This window comes from Onychostruthus taczanowskii, unplaced genomic scaffold, assembly GCF_017590055.1.
Source record: "Onychostruthus taczanowskii isolate IOZ18803 unplaced genomic scaffold, ASM1759005v1 scaffold118, whole genome shotgun sequence".
In the NCBI taxonomy this organism is placed as follows: domain Eukaryota; kingdom Metazoa; phylum Chordata; class Aves; order Passeriformes; family Passeridae; genus Onychostruthus; species Onychostruthus taczanowskii.
In genome coordinates this window covers 936,918-950,539 of record NW_024498329.1, presented here as the reverse complement: position 1 = coordinate 950,539, position 13,622 = coordinate 936,918, and the positions used below count along the sequence as shown (strand labels likewise).

The following is a 13,622-nucleotide window of genomic DNA, read 5'->3' as shown; positions in this document are numbered from 1 at the left end:
GTACCATGTGATACAAATTACTTTAAATGAAAGGGAACAGTCTGCTACCTGGAGGAGAATGATGTGACATCCTGGAGGTTTTGTATTTCTCTAAAGATTGTGAATTAGCAGAAACGATGTGAATGATGCTGTAAGCATGTCTGATGTGCATTACTAACAGCAGTGGCTGAAAACTAGCATGTTACATTGTTTTCAGATCTGTTTATCTTTCTTTTTCCTGCCACCAAATCTGTCTGCTAACACCAGTCTGTTTGGTTTTCTTTTCAATCAAATCACACTTTATTTGTCATCTAGTCTGTCTAGGAATACAGAAACTCAGTAATGTTGGGGGAAGGAAGGTTACACCAACCCATTTCCTGTTTCTTTTATACTACTGGAGATTGGATCATTGCATGCTTTTTCATGCAAAACTGAACCAGCTTGGACTTAAAAAGGTACATGTCCACAGGATGGCATTAAAGGTGAAAATCAAAGAAAATTTTTGTTAAAATTAGCTTTTACCTCTGGGTTTCTGATTTCAGAATGAGAAGATTCCTGTTTACAGAAGAATACGGTTCTGTTGGAAATTAAAGAATCTCATTACTTTCCATTATTAGTTAGACATTAATAAAATAAAAGCTTTTAGGTTGTTCAGATAGTACTTCCTTTTACCTTTTTTTTTTTTCTGCCTCAGTATGACACAGCTGCAGCCTTTCCCCTTTTCAATCAAATCACACTTTATTTGTCATCTAGTCTGTCTAGGAATACAGAAACTCAGTACTATGTTGGGGGAAGGAAGGTTACACCAACCCATTTCCTGTTTCTTTTATACTACTGGAGATTGGATCATTGCATGCTTTTTCATGCAAAACTGAACCAGCTTGGACTTAAAAAGGTACATGTCCACAGGATGGCATTAAAGGTGAAAATCAAAGAAAATTTTTGTTAAAATTAGCTTTTACCTCTGGGGTTCTGATTTCAGAATGAGAAGATTCCTGTTTACAAAAGAATACAGTTCTGTTGGAAATTAAAGAATCTCATTACTTTCCATTATTAGTTAGACATTAATAAAATAAAAGCTTTTAGGTTGTTCAGATAGTACTTCCTTTTACCTTTTTTTTTTCTGCCACAGTATGACACAGCTGCAGCCTTTCCTATCAAATACTCTACATATAAAAGCATTTTACTTTCTTGATAATTCTGGCAGCAGTTAGTTCCTTTTAATTCAAGAATAATATCTTCCATCTGAAAGAATTACTCTAATGGTGAGACTCAGACCAATGGAAACTTTCAACACAGAATTTTAGTTCCTTCACCCACATCCTTAAATGATATCCTTATAAAAGATGTACCAGTTAAATTGTCTTCTAAAGTAGCCTTGTATTTTTTGGGGAAAAAAAAAGAACTGCTAACCAGGTTGCTTAAATTGCTGGAAGATTTTGATAAACTTCTTTAAAATAAAATGCAGTTTTTGCAGTCAAATAAAACAGGGTGCTAAGAACTTTTTAACTGTATCCCTGTGGAAAAAGAGTATCTTCACACCTGCTGTATACCTTTGACAGTAGCCTGAGATTTCTTCCAAAGTTACCAGGCTCCCCTAGAAGGAGCTGTAGAAGTTTGTGCTTGCACATCCTTGCAATCAAACAGGGCAAGTGGGTGCTGCAAAGATCAGCCCTTGACATGCAAACTGTGTCCTACAGCCAGGTCATCCTGTGCATGCACTAATGGTAACAGATAAAATTCCTACAGAAGTAGTATCTTGTTGTAAATGTGGGAGACTTAGCATTGTTAGACTGTTTTTAGCTGTGTGGAGTTCCCATTAGTGTTAGTGGGCTGCTGGAAGAATACCTGATCAGATTTAGAAGCTGTATATAAGGTTAGTTAAGATAATCTTTATGGAGGAGGCAATAATTCTTCTGAATCACTGTTCCCTTGCAGTACTATTTTGAAATAACTTGTAACGGAATGATCCTTTTTAGGTAAATGGAACAAAGCTGCCATCTGTCAAAACTGTTTGAATCAGTATTCAAATCTGCAGTGGAAGAGGGGTCTAACTGCACCTGGTGGTTACCAGTTGATTTGTATATGATAATGAAAAAGCCTAGCTATTCACTGCTCACCAATCTAACTTACAAAGCAGTGAGTCTTTAGTTGGCATAGTTACATGCCTTCTTTCTGTTTTGCATAAATATTTTCCTTTTGGGCTCATGCAGTTTTTCTCTATTTGTTTATAACACAGCTATTTCTGTTTAGCACTTCTGAAGCAGATTCATCAGAGTGAAATGTTTTTCTCCTGTGTGAGGTTTCTGTTGATTACAATGAGATCTACTAAAGTTTGGAGAGATTTGATCTGCCTCTTTAATGACAACACCTTCTCAATGACCTTGCAGAGGTCTTTTGAGTTGTTGGCTCTTTAGGATTCTAAGAAGTTCTTGTCTCTAATTTCCTTTTACTTGCTTGCTCATTTATATTTCTTTCTATGTTTATTACATTTTCAGGCCTACAATTGAAGGCAGTGTTTCGGAAGTTGAGATCATTTCCCAACAAGTGGAAGAGGAGACCAAAAGCATTGCTCCTGTGCAGCTTGTTAATTTTGCTTATCGAGATCTACCTTTAGCTGCACTTGATCTGTCTGTGGCTGGGTCCCAGCTTTTGCCAAATTTGGATGAGGAGTACCAAAGAGAAGGGTAAGTACAAAGGGCAGATTTTTGTCATGTAGGTTTAGGTTACAGGGATTTCATGACCTGTAAAACAGGAAACCTTAAGCTGGAGAAGTGCAGCCAGTTATCCTTAAACTCTATGTAAAATTATTGTCACAGGATAGAAGAGACCTTTTCTAATATCACTAATCTGGCTGGTTTCAAGCTGTTTATCATTTTAAGTGGTTCATAGCTACTGTTTGACCACAGTCTGGAAGCTTTATCTCAGGAAGAAACAGATGATACACCTGGCCTGTCAGAGAAGCAGAATGGTCTGATGAAAGCTCCTTGAGAAAGGTGTTTCAGGATGATGAGTGTTGGCTGCCATGACTCTTGTCATAACTGTACATCTCCTGACTGAGAGATAATGTCTGGTACTGCTGATTCCAGGACAGAGAGCGTACTTGTCACCCAGTAATTTGAACTGTGTAGTTTGCTAATGTGAGAATGTTGTCTTTGATAACGTACACAGTATATACATGCTGCTCCTGTATTCACAGCACGGTGGTTCCAGGTTCATTGCAATAAAAGATCTTACTCAGTTCATAGCAGCTGCCCAAACATAGCCCAGTGTCAGACTATGTAGCACTGTTGTCCTACAGGACATTAGAAGTCATCCTTATGCCTGGTTCAGGCTTGAAGTGGCTGTAGGTGGACTGCTGTACTAAATTCTTTATGAAAGATTTGGGTCAGCTGGAGAGAATCCAGAGGAAGGCAGTGAGAATGATTAGAGGCTCAGAAAACCTCCCGTGGAGTACTGATTGAAATAACCGTGTTTCACATGACAAAGAGACTTTGAGGGGAGCTTCCAAGAGACTTCAGTGAGGAAGGGAGCAGCCTGTTACTGATCTCCATGGTGTTTAGGACAAGAAGTGAAAAGCTTGAATTGCAGCAGAGAGTAGTGAGGGCAGCAAAGTGCTGGGGTAGGCTTCTGGTGCGAGTGGGAAGGAGGGGGATAGAGGTACAATTGCTGGATGTCTTCAGGAAGATGCATTTGTCAGGAATGAGAACACTGTATTTAACATCCCTCGGGACAGAAATGGGCAGAGCGCTGGGGCCTGCCCTCCCTGGTTCTGTGCCTGCTGTTCCCCTGGGGTCACACTGAGCACAGACCTACTCCACTGTCACTGAGGTCCAGGGAGAGCACTTCCCAGTAAACCACAGAGAATGCTTGCTGCTGAAGACTTCTAAAGGCTTTATAAGCACCTCCATTTATTGACAGCTCAGTACATTTTAACCTGTGCTCTGTAATCAGCAGAGACCTGCTTGATCTGAGCTCAGCAGGTATTCTGTGTGGTACTCAGGAAGCAAGATGTGGGGAAGGCTCTTGCCTTTAATTGCTTTCCATATTGGACTTTATGAGACTTCTCCAAAAGGCTGTTACTCCAAACAAGGGGAAATACATTTTGAGTAGGTTATACAAGTACGCTACAACTGTAACATAAAATACCCTGCATAGCAAAAGAGGCACTTGAAAATTAATTTGAGTATGCAGGTGTAATCCTCAGGCTATTTTGGTGCTGAGTCAGTACCAGTTTAGTTCAAATATGCATTTTTATAGATTTTTGTGATCTGAAACTCAATTCTTTACTGTGCCAAAGGGCACAGGTCTCTCATTTGAGCAGCTTTGCAGTCTTAAACATGGAAACAGGCTTGCCATCCTTTTCCTCAGCAGAGATCTCTCCCTTCACTCAGACTTCTTTTGTGACTTTGTCAGTCTGAGTGGAAATAAGCAGGTGCCCTCCACACCTCCCAGCTGTAGAGCACATTCTCTGAAGAAAGTTCAGAGCTTAAGTTTGGACATACCAATGCATTTTGGCTGAGTGTGTTCAGCTGCCTTGTGGGAATGGTGGCTTCTTCCTGTCAGAAGCATCCATGACAACTGATGCCCTGAGAAGTTTAGGAGAGAGCTGGGCTTCATAAGCCCAGCAGCAAAGTAAAATACTATCCCTGTGCCACCTCCTGGCTTGGTTGGGAATATGTCTGGTTTTATGGATGCGGTGTCATTTCTTTCCCATGATCTTGTTGTTTGTGAATGGCTTCAGTCTGAGTGAGGAGGAGGTGGGGTGGGTCAGATCTGAGGACCGGCAGCCACATCTGCCTTAGGTGCAAAGTGGGGGATGTGGGGAGGGCAGCACAGGAGAAAAGGGCAAAAATCCCTGTAGTTTCTGTCAGCATCCACCTTTGTGACTGAGGCTCTTTTAGCCCAGTGCTGCTGTGCAGAGTGCAGGTGGAGATACCAGCCCTGCTAATGCCAGGGAGTAAAAGATTCCCTTCCCTGGAAGTCTGCTTTTTGTTGCAGACTCCATGTGTTACCTTCTGCATGCATTTCCCAGAGAATGTCAGGGAAGATGCCAGCCTGCATGGACCTGCATGTGTTCTGTGTGGCTCTGATATTCCAGATCTGCAGCTGATCCAGGCAAGCTGCAGTTGTTCCAATTGCAGGGCTCTGGCACGTGCCTGTGCTTGGACAAGACTGGGTGGTTGTTACAGGCTGCACCTCTCCACAGCCTTGTTGGACAACATAATTGCCCACAGTCATCAGTTCCTGGTTACTCTGGACATTCACCAGTAAGTCTCCATTTCCTTTCATGGAGGAGCAAGAGAGACTTCAGGCTAGGGATGAAGGTGAGGGCAAGAAAGGAGTCTTCTGATTTAATGGTTTTGCACTGTGCACCCCAAGGAGCACACAAGGTTTTCCTCAACCTTTTCTTCTTGAAGGCTGCAAGGTGCTCAGGGTCAAGCACAAATTTGACCTGGTTGCTCCCTGGGGGAGCTTTTTGTTTCATCTGAGGGAATATTCCTCTTAATAAAGCTGATATTAATAGGTGATCAGGAATAGGTGGGTCATAACCCTCGTTGTGTGCCTGGGAACTCTCAGATGGCATCACACTAGCTACCCCTCCAATAAGAAAAGAAAGAAATGAAAAGAAAAAGGAAAAAAGAAAGTAAGTTGTGGTCTGTCATTAACTTGTTAGACAGACCATATGTAAGCTGCCATTCCCCTGGCTTTAATACTGGAATAAAAGCCTTACTTTGTGCAGTTTGATAGGTCTTTGCCTTTTCATATCAAATTCCCAGGGCAGTCACTTGCTGTCTGTCGGTGTTGTTGAAGGCTTTTTGTGGACAGTTTGAGCTGGTTTTGTCAGACATTTAGATAACAGTGCTGATCCCTGTGCTAAGCAGGAAGGAAAGCACTGCAGGTTAGAGGCAAGTTAAGCCTGTCCTTGATGTACACCTGTAAGTAGTGAAAGGGTAATCAGGCAAGAAAAACCCTTTCTGCTCTACCTGAAACCCTCAAACAAAATACAAAATGTGTTGTCCTGCATTTACTGGAGAGTCTGTGGCTGTATTGAACTCAGTTTGCATGAAAAGAGTATGGCAGCATTTCTTTAAGGAGCCTAATCACCCAGAAAGGTGAGATGATTTTTAAATATTAACATTGCTTTAAATGCCACTTTTAGTTTCTTTTTTTTCCAATCAAGTGTTCTGTTTTTTAAAAAATAGATTCTCTCCTGCTTTTTTGCATCAAGTCCAATAAAAGTGATGGAGAATAGCAGAAAAACTGACAACATGCAGAAAGTAATACATGGATAAGGAAAAGCTCTCCTTCCTATGTTTTCTATAAGTTCCAGTTAACAGGTATCAATCACAATAATTTATTTAAAAAATTACAGATAGTTGCACTACAGAGTGTATTTTATTGTGTGAATATGTAGATAGACAATCAGCCTCTATCTTGATGGAGATCTGTGTTTATTGGAGTTGAGAAACAAGGGGGAGAGATGTACACCAATGTTTAAATTATTTGTTGTATTTGTTTTAAATTGCAGCTCTTGAGTTTTAATGTTAAACATTTGAAACATGAAAGTGTTTTCAAATACTGTGTTTTACATCAAAACTGTAAAGTTTGTGAGTTCACAGTTAATGTGACTCATTTGACATTAGCTGTAAATAGTTGGGCTGTTGTAATTTAATAATTTATGATCATCTGTTCATAGCCTTAGATTTGTATGGTCACAGCTAGAAAGTGCAATACCTTTCAGTATTTGCAATATTGCATATTATGTATATTGCAAATATATTGCAATAACTAAGTGGGGATATTGGAAAAAAGAAAACCATGAGGAGAGAGAGAGAAAGGAAGGGAAACCAGAACTGAACAGAGGTTTACAGAGATGCAGAAAATAACACAGGGAAGAGTTGTGAGCTCTCATTTTAAACTGGTTACAATACTGCTGGTAAATGTATTCACCCCTTCTGGGAAAAAAAGATCTGTTCCTTCAGTCTGTCTTCTGTAATTGTACCAAGTAGGTGCTGTTATTTTGCTTTTCAGATTAATCTTTCAGATATTACTTTGATTTTTGGAGGTATTTTACTTGTGCTTTCTACAAAACTTAAAGGTGCTTTATCTAAAAGATCAAGTTATCCATTTCTCTTGTTTTCGGCTTTTCCTGTCTTTATCTGGTGGTGTAATTAAAAATAGTCCATTTTCTGAAAAGTTCTGTGCACCTCTGCAGATCTTGGATCTGGAATAATGGTGAATAATGAGGTCCAAGCCCAAGATAAAGTGCAAGGGTTTTGGAGGCACAACTATTTCATGTAGCAAGCCAGCTCCTGTTTACAAAGGTGAGTTGTAATTTAGTTTTAGCTGCCAGTCATAGTCTGAATCCAGAAAGGTGGTGCAGAATCCTGACAGGAGGATGCAGTGAGTGAGACCATAGTGCTGACCTGTTCTTTGTGCAGTACTTTATCACTGCTGCTCTTGGTGCTGTGGTCCAAAACAGACCTGCACTGCAGCAGAAAAGGAGCATTCAGCTCAACAGAACCTCTGAGGTGCCCAGCTCTTCAGCAGAGAAATCATGAAATTCTGGGCTGTGTTAGAGGGGTTCAGTAATTTAGAAATTTCTGTTTCTGTACACAGCTTTTTAAGTGTTTCTCTTGGTAGATTTTGTTTTCCAGAGTAGCTCATTACTGCGTTTATCTCAGTATCTCAGTACTTTGAGAGTGTCCCCCCCATGTCTTCTATCCATTGGCAGAGAGAGCAGTACTGTAAGTAAGACAAAGAATTAATTTTCTAGCTCAGCAATTTTAAGAGTTTTTTGGTTTGGAGATAATTCTGTATTTTTCCAACAGAATTTGTTTTTCCCAGGTAGTTTTTGAGGATAAAAATGTAGCATTTGTAGCCCACAGACCACTGTTTGCAAAGCTCTTTATTGGAGACTGGAAATGACATGTCTGATTTGTCTGGCTTGACAGTGAATTAATTGTCTAAATTGGGGAAGATGTGGCTTGGGGCAAATATTGAAATATGGATAAGCCATAGGACAAAGAGGAAATGTGAAAAGAGGAATGTTTGTGTGGTAAATAAAACCAGCTAAATGCTGAGCAGCGATGTAAAAGCAAATCAGGTTTTAGGATTGCTTAGGAAAAAGAGCAGAGGTTGAAAGAGAGGCTGTTTTTGTGCCTCTGTATATCGAAGCTTTGCCCATGTCTTGAACACGAGTGCAGTTCTGATCCCTGTCAGAAAGAATATGGTAGCTGTAAAAGCACTGGAGAAGAATCAAAGAAAAACAGTGATCAAAGACGTGATATGCCTTCCACTGGAGATTACTATGTAAACTAGGACTCTGCAGTCTGGAAAAGAGAAGGCTGATTGAGATTTGATTGATATTACAAAGTCTGTGACACAGAGAGGTTAAAATAGGTTTGACACCCACACTTCCCTCCCAGTGCAGTCTCTAAGGTACATTAATAGATTAAGGCCCAGTTCCAAAGAAACAACAAGAGTTTGCTCTTGGCACAGAGGGCAGTAGATGCCTGAAGCTACTTTCTGAAGGATGTGTGGCTGAGAGCAGCTTATCTCCACAAGGGGAGGTGGAACAGGTTTGTGGAAGAGAAATTCACTGAAGTTTACTAAGTACACCCTGAGAAAACACAACTGTCTCAGGAAGTGACGAAATGGAAAAGAGCTGCATTCTGTGAGAATGTCAAAGGGATGGATTTATATGTTCGCTGTGTGCTTAGCCATCTTAAGACATCTGCCCATGGCCACTGTTGGAGACAGGGTGCCAAGCCTTGGTTCAGTATCTTCTAGTATTGCTGTTCTTTTGTTTCTTAAAGGGAGTTTTTGAGGCTGGTGTTATATTGCACTAAAGATTTTAGCATAAAAAGGAAAAACCTAACAGCAATTTTCTAGTGAGAGGAGTAAAAGGCCAGGTAATCACTGGCTGTCTGTGAGCAAATGGTGTGATATACACCTATAAAGAAAGCACAGATGATCCTAGAAAGCTTCAAGTACTTCAAATAGAGCTGGGAAGCATTCATGTAATTAACTAATTAAGCCTATTCTAAAATATTATCTACTGCTCCAGTTGTCTGTATTCACATGCAGAAGAGGCTGCTAGCATACTTACAGGAACTGTTCTACAAAAAGCATGGGCTTTAATTGAATTACACACGTGGCTGCCATTAGTGTGTGTAACGCATCGTGGACAGGGTGTCAGCTCGGGAAAAGACCTAATTAAGCAAAGAATGAGTGTCTATAAACTGGCCATGGGTGAGTTTGGAGGGAAAGATGGGGGACCCTCTCTTGCCATTTGAGCAGCAGTTTTGCAGGAGTCTTCCAAGAAGTGCCTTGGGGTTTGAAATAGTACAAGTTTCAGGGGTAACAAGATGAGAGTGTTGTCAGTAGTTCAAGTTCTGTAGTTAAAGCAGGCTTGTAGAAGCCCAGAGAAGAGGTGCAGAGCTGTGTGTGCTCCTTGGAGTTAGCTGCTCCCTGCTGCGAGCTCTGCTGTCCGTGTTGGCTCAGCCACATTCTGTATTGTTGTTTAGCCTGTGCTCCTGCCACTTCCTGACCGTGGCCTTTCTGCTCCCTCAGATAGCAATTTGGATCTCATCCATCCTTCTGTTTTCTCATCATAACCATCTTGTGAGGTGCAAACACTTGCTGTTTAGCCAAAAGAAAGAAAAAAAAATAAAAAGGGTAAGGTATAATGCAGATTTTGAGGTATTTGTTTACAAAACCAGAAAATAGAAACAGTGACAGCTGTTAACAGCTTGAAAAAACTGTTTGTAGTGGTGCCTTACCAGACAAATATGTTCAACCTTTCCCAGTTTTGCCTTATGTTCTTTTTTTTTTTCCAAGCTGTTTATTAGTAAGACTAACAGGATGATGACAGATTGGTTTTGGACAAAGCCATGTGTGAAAGTATCTTTAAAAAAAATTACCCCTGGTAAAATTCCACTAAATATGTTTTAATGTCTCAGAACAAAGCTTTACAGTTCAATGTCACCAACAATTAAAAATTTCCTGTGCTTGTACATTTATTTACTTCATCCAGGCATTGCAAGAAAGGTAAATGATATTTCTGTTGTAGAGACAAATTAGCTGAAATACCTGATGAACCTGTTTGAAATCATGCAGGAAAGTTTTCCAAAGTTATACTTGTGTGTGAATTCAAGCAAACACAGTCAGGACACCAATAGAGTGTGTGTTTAGTTTCTGAACAGAACAGGGGACTTTTTTTGCTAGTTTGTGGGGTTTTGGTGATTTGGGATTTTTGTTTGGTTTGGGTTTTTTTTGTCTGAAGTGAGGGAAGAAGATCTTTTACTTGTCTATGGTTAGTAGGAAATCTCTTAATAAACATATGAGCTGTGTAAGTTATATTTTGGTTTGTTGGGTTTTTTGAAAATTCTGTATAGCTGACCTTCTAATCTGAGATCAGAATTTTAAATGTAGCTTTGCAGTGTCACAGGTGAAACGGGCAGAATTTGGAAGGTAAGTTCAAACCCCCACCAACTCTGGTAGGGATTTGTTTTTCTCCAAACTCAGATTTGTCTGAATAGACGACCCTTGCACATCAGAAGAGATAGAGACAAGACTGCTAGCACGGTTTGCAGAGGCGAGGTCTGAGTGTGAGGAGTCAGGGTGGTTGTTGGCGCGCCCGCCTGCGAACAGGGGCGTGCAGGTGCTGATCGCTGTCCAGCCACAGGCCAGGTGTCAGCAAACTCACCTTGGTGGTGCAAGTTAGCATACAGAACTGGAGGTGGTTCTTCAGGGCTTGAATTTCAAATCCTTTTGTGCCTTTGAAATCAATGTATATATTTTATGAGTACGATAGAGGTGGAAATGTGCGCGTGAACTGCATGTGACCTCTTAAGCTGACTGCTTTATCAGTTGTAAACCGGTAGTTTCATTCAGAAGCTTTTTAGAATTGGTGTTAATAATATTGATTAATAATACTGAACAGCCAGAATAACGCCATGTTATTTAGGATTCTGTAACTAATTAGCAGCTTGAGTAGTGATTATCATGGTTATGTGTATTGTATTTTTACTGGTACACTTGGTATATTTGAAAATCTTCACTTTGCAGAGCTTTTAGAGATAGGTACTTGGGCCCTCTGCTGATGATTCTGTGAATAGGAAAAGCTGCCCTGCAATATTAAAATACTGGCATAATGGGTCTTTGGGAAAAGGGAACATAAATGTAAGTGGAGACTAGAACTAAAGCCTGTTCTGTTTAAACAGAGCCACCCCCCTCATTGTTTTTAGAAATATCTAAAAAAACTCAACCCTAAGCCTAAAATCATAGTTGCATTAAAAACAAATTACCCTGTTTTGCGATATGTAAAATAAAACCCATTAAAAGATCAAACTGGCAAAAGGGCCCCTATGCCAATGCCTTTTTTTGCCTTATGTTTTAACACAACCTATTTGAAATCTATTGCATTCTGTATTCAGGCTGCAGCCTTAATAAAGTTTAACCTAAGGGCAAGCTGCTGATAGTAACACTTGTCAAATCTTCTCTGAAGCTTTGAGAGTCAATTGAGGAGGTCTTTTACAGTCAGGCAATCAGGCAATCTGACTACAAGTGTTGTTGATGTGCTTAATTCTGAGAAGCTGCTGGAAAGTGTCAAGTCTCTGAGCACTGCTTGGCACCGCTTTCTCCCTCATTTGTGAGTATGTCAGAACATTTAGTGATGTTTTTCCAAGAGTTTGATTATAATGTGAGTTATTGAGTCTAGAGCTGTTTATTAGGAATTGATCAGTATCACCATGTCTTCTTGTACACCTCTGATTTCTGTGTTTTGATATTTTAGTCAGACAGTGGGGTTACTGCACCACGCTTGCAGCTTTTTAAACCCTGGCTAATAACTCATGTCAGCTTTTCATTACCTAATGTGTATTTACAGTGCTTTGAAAATCTGAAGTGTCAGGCAAACATCCCATTTGAAGTTTCTGAGGTGAGCCAGTACAGAACCTTGCAGAACACTGTGATGAGAGATGATGTGATACTGCATCAGGGTGGTACTGAGGGGGAGGACTTAGCAGATGAACAGAATCAGGATGGGCTTTATGCATCTGAAGTCTATGCTACTGTTACTCCTAAAAAAAAAAAAAAATTAGCAACCCTCATGTAAATGTGTATCTGCATTAGCACAAGAGTAGTGCAACCTTTACTGCTTCATCAGCTTCCCTCCTGAGCTCTGGTCCTCAGAGCTCAGCCTCCTCACAGCTTCCTGCATCCTGCGTAAACCTTACTTTTCCACTGAAAAAGGGTTGACCTCATCCAAAGCAGGTTTGGGGCTGGTCCCTGGTGCATGCTGTCCCCCAAACTCTGGTAAGGGAATTCTTGGCCTGATCCACAAACAGGTTGATGAGAGCTGGACAAATAACCAAACAAGAGAGCCTTGGCCAGAGGCTTGGCACTGCCAGGCTGAGTGCCTGTGCTGCTGTGAAGTGTGGCTGTGGAGTCTCTGAGCTGCTGCTTTGGTGTTTCCCAGACTCCTGTTGTTCTTTTCCATGATGTCATGGACTCTGTTGCAACCCAAATTTGGCAGCCCTTGTCAGATGTGTAGAGCAAGGATAAAGGTGCATGGCCAGAAAATTCAGTAGCAGAGAAATTATTTTTAAAAAGTCATTAGCTTCTAAATAGCAGAGTCCTGCTGTGCCTTGGTACTCACTGGTAAATGAATGCAGCATGTGTGTCAAAATAAGAGCACATGAGAACGAGTGAGACAGGAGGAAAGCAGAAGTGTGTGTATGATAACTAGGGCTGCATGACTCAGTACACTGAAGGCACTTGGACACCAGTGCACTCCAGAGCTGGGGAGATCCAAGGCTGAAGGTTTTTCTTACATTTCTCTCAGTAAAGAAACCAGTGAAAGTGAACTTTGCAAAGTCTTTGTGCATTATTGCTGAGTGTATCCATAACAGCAGAACTTACAATTTTGAGTTCACTGCTCTTTAGCTCTTTTCCTTTTTCACTACTTCTTCTTTTCTTTTCTTGTTTTTCCCTTAATTTTATTTCCTTAGATCTAACTGGCTAAAACCGTGCTGTGGGAGACGAGCAGCTGTGTGGCAGGTATTTTTGCTCAGTGCAAGTCTCAACAGTTTCCTGGTAGCCTGTGTAGTATTGGTGGTGATTCTTCTGACTCTGGAACTCCTAATAGATATAAAGCTTCTCCAGTGTGAGTAGGAGGATTTTTTTCATTTTGATTTTTTAATTTTTTTTTCTTTAATTTTGATGAAATAAAGGCTTAACTTGCTGGAAGGTTTTTGAAGGGGGAGGACATTGGGAATGTTTTTTCCCTACCATTTAAATGATTACTAGGCTAGGTAAGAAATGTGTTCTTGTGGAATCCTGGTATAGTGAAGTCAGTCTCTTCTTTATTATTCTGACCAAAGCTAGATCAAATAACAATTTCAGTACAGGACAAATTTTCAAAGGATACAAGCAGAGTGTGCATGCAGAGATTCACATGTGTTTTCATTAGTACTTAAAAAGTTCTGTCCTTTACAGACATGTTACATATGCACAGGAGAAAAATCTGTGCATCATTAATCTCTGATACCCCTCACATGTTGAGAGACAAAAGTGATGAACATACAAAAATAAATAGGGTACTTGGTGTTAACCTCTTATTAATTACTCCTGCT

General features: G+C 40.4%; 1 protein-coding gene across 5 annotated transcripts in view; it reads left to right on the top strand.

Annotated features, from left to right (window-relative positions):
* The window catches only part of TMEM266 (transmembrane protein 266), an 83,206-nt gene that overhangs the window by 26,622 nt on the left and 42,962 nt on the right, over nucleotides 1-13,622 (top strand). For all 5 annotated transcript variants that reach the window (XM_041427726.1, XM_041427724.1, XM_041427727.1 and 2 more), the window contains 2 exons: nucleotides 2,478-2,666; nucleotides 12,999-13,153. In XM_041427726.1, coding sequence (XP_041283660.1) covers nucleotides 2,478-2,666; nucleotides 12,999-13,153 — 344 coding nt within the window. The remainder of the gene's footprint in view (nucleotides 1-2,477; nucleotides 2,667-12,998; nucleotides 13,154-13,622) is intronic.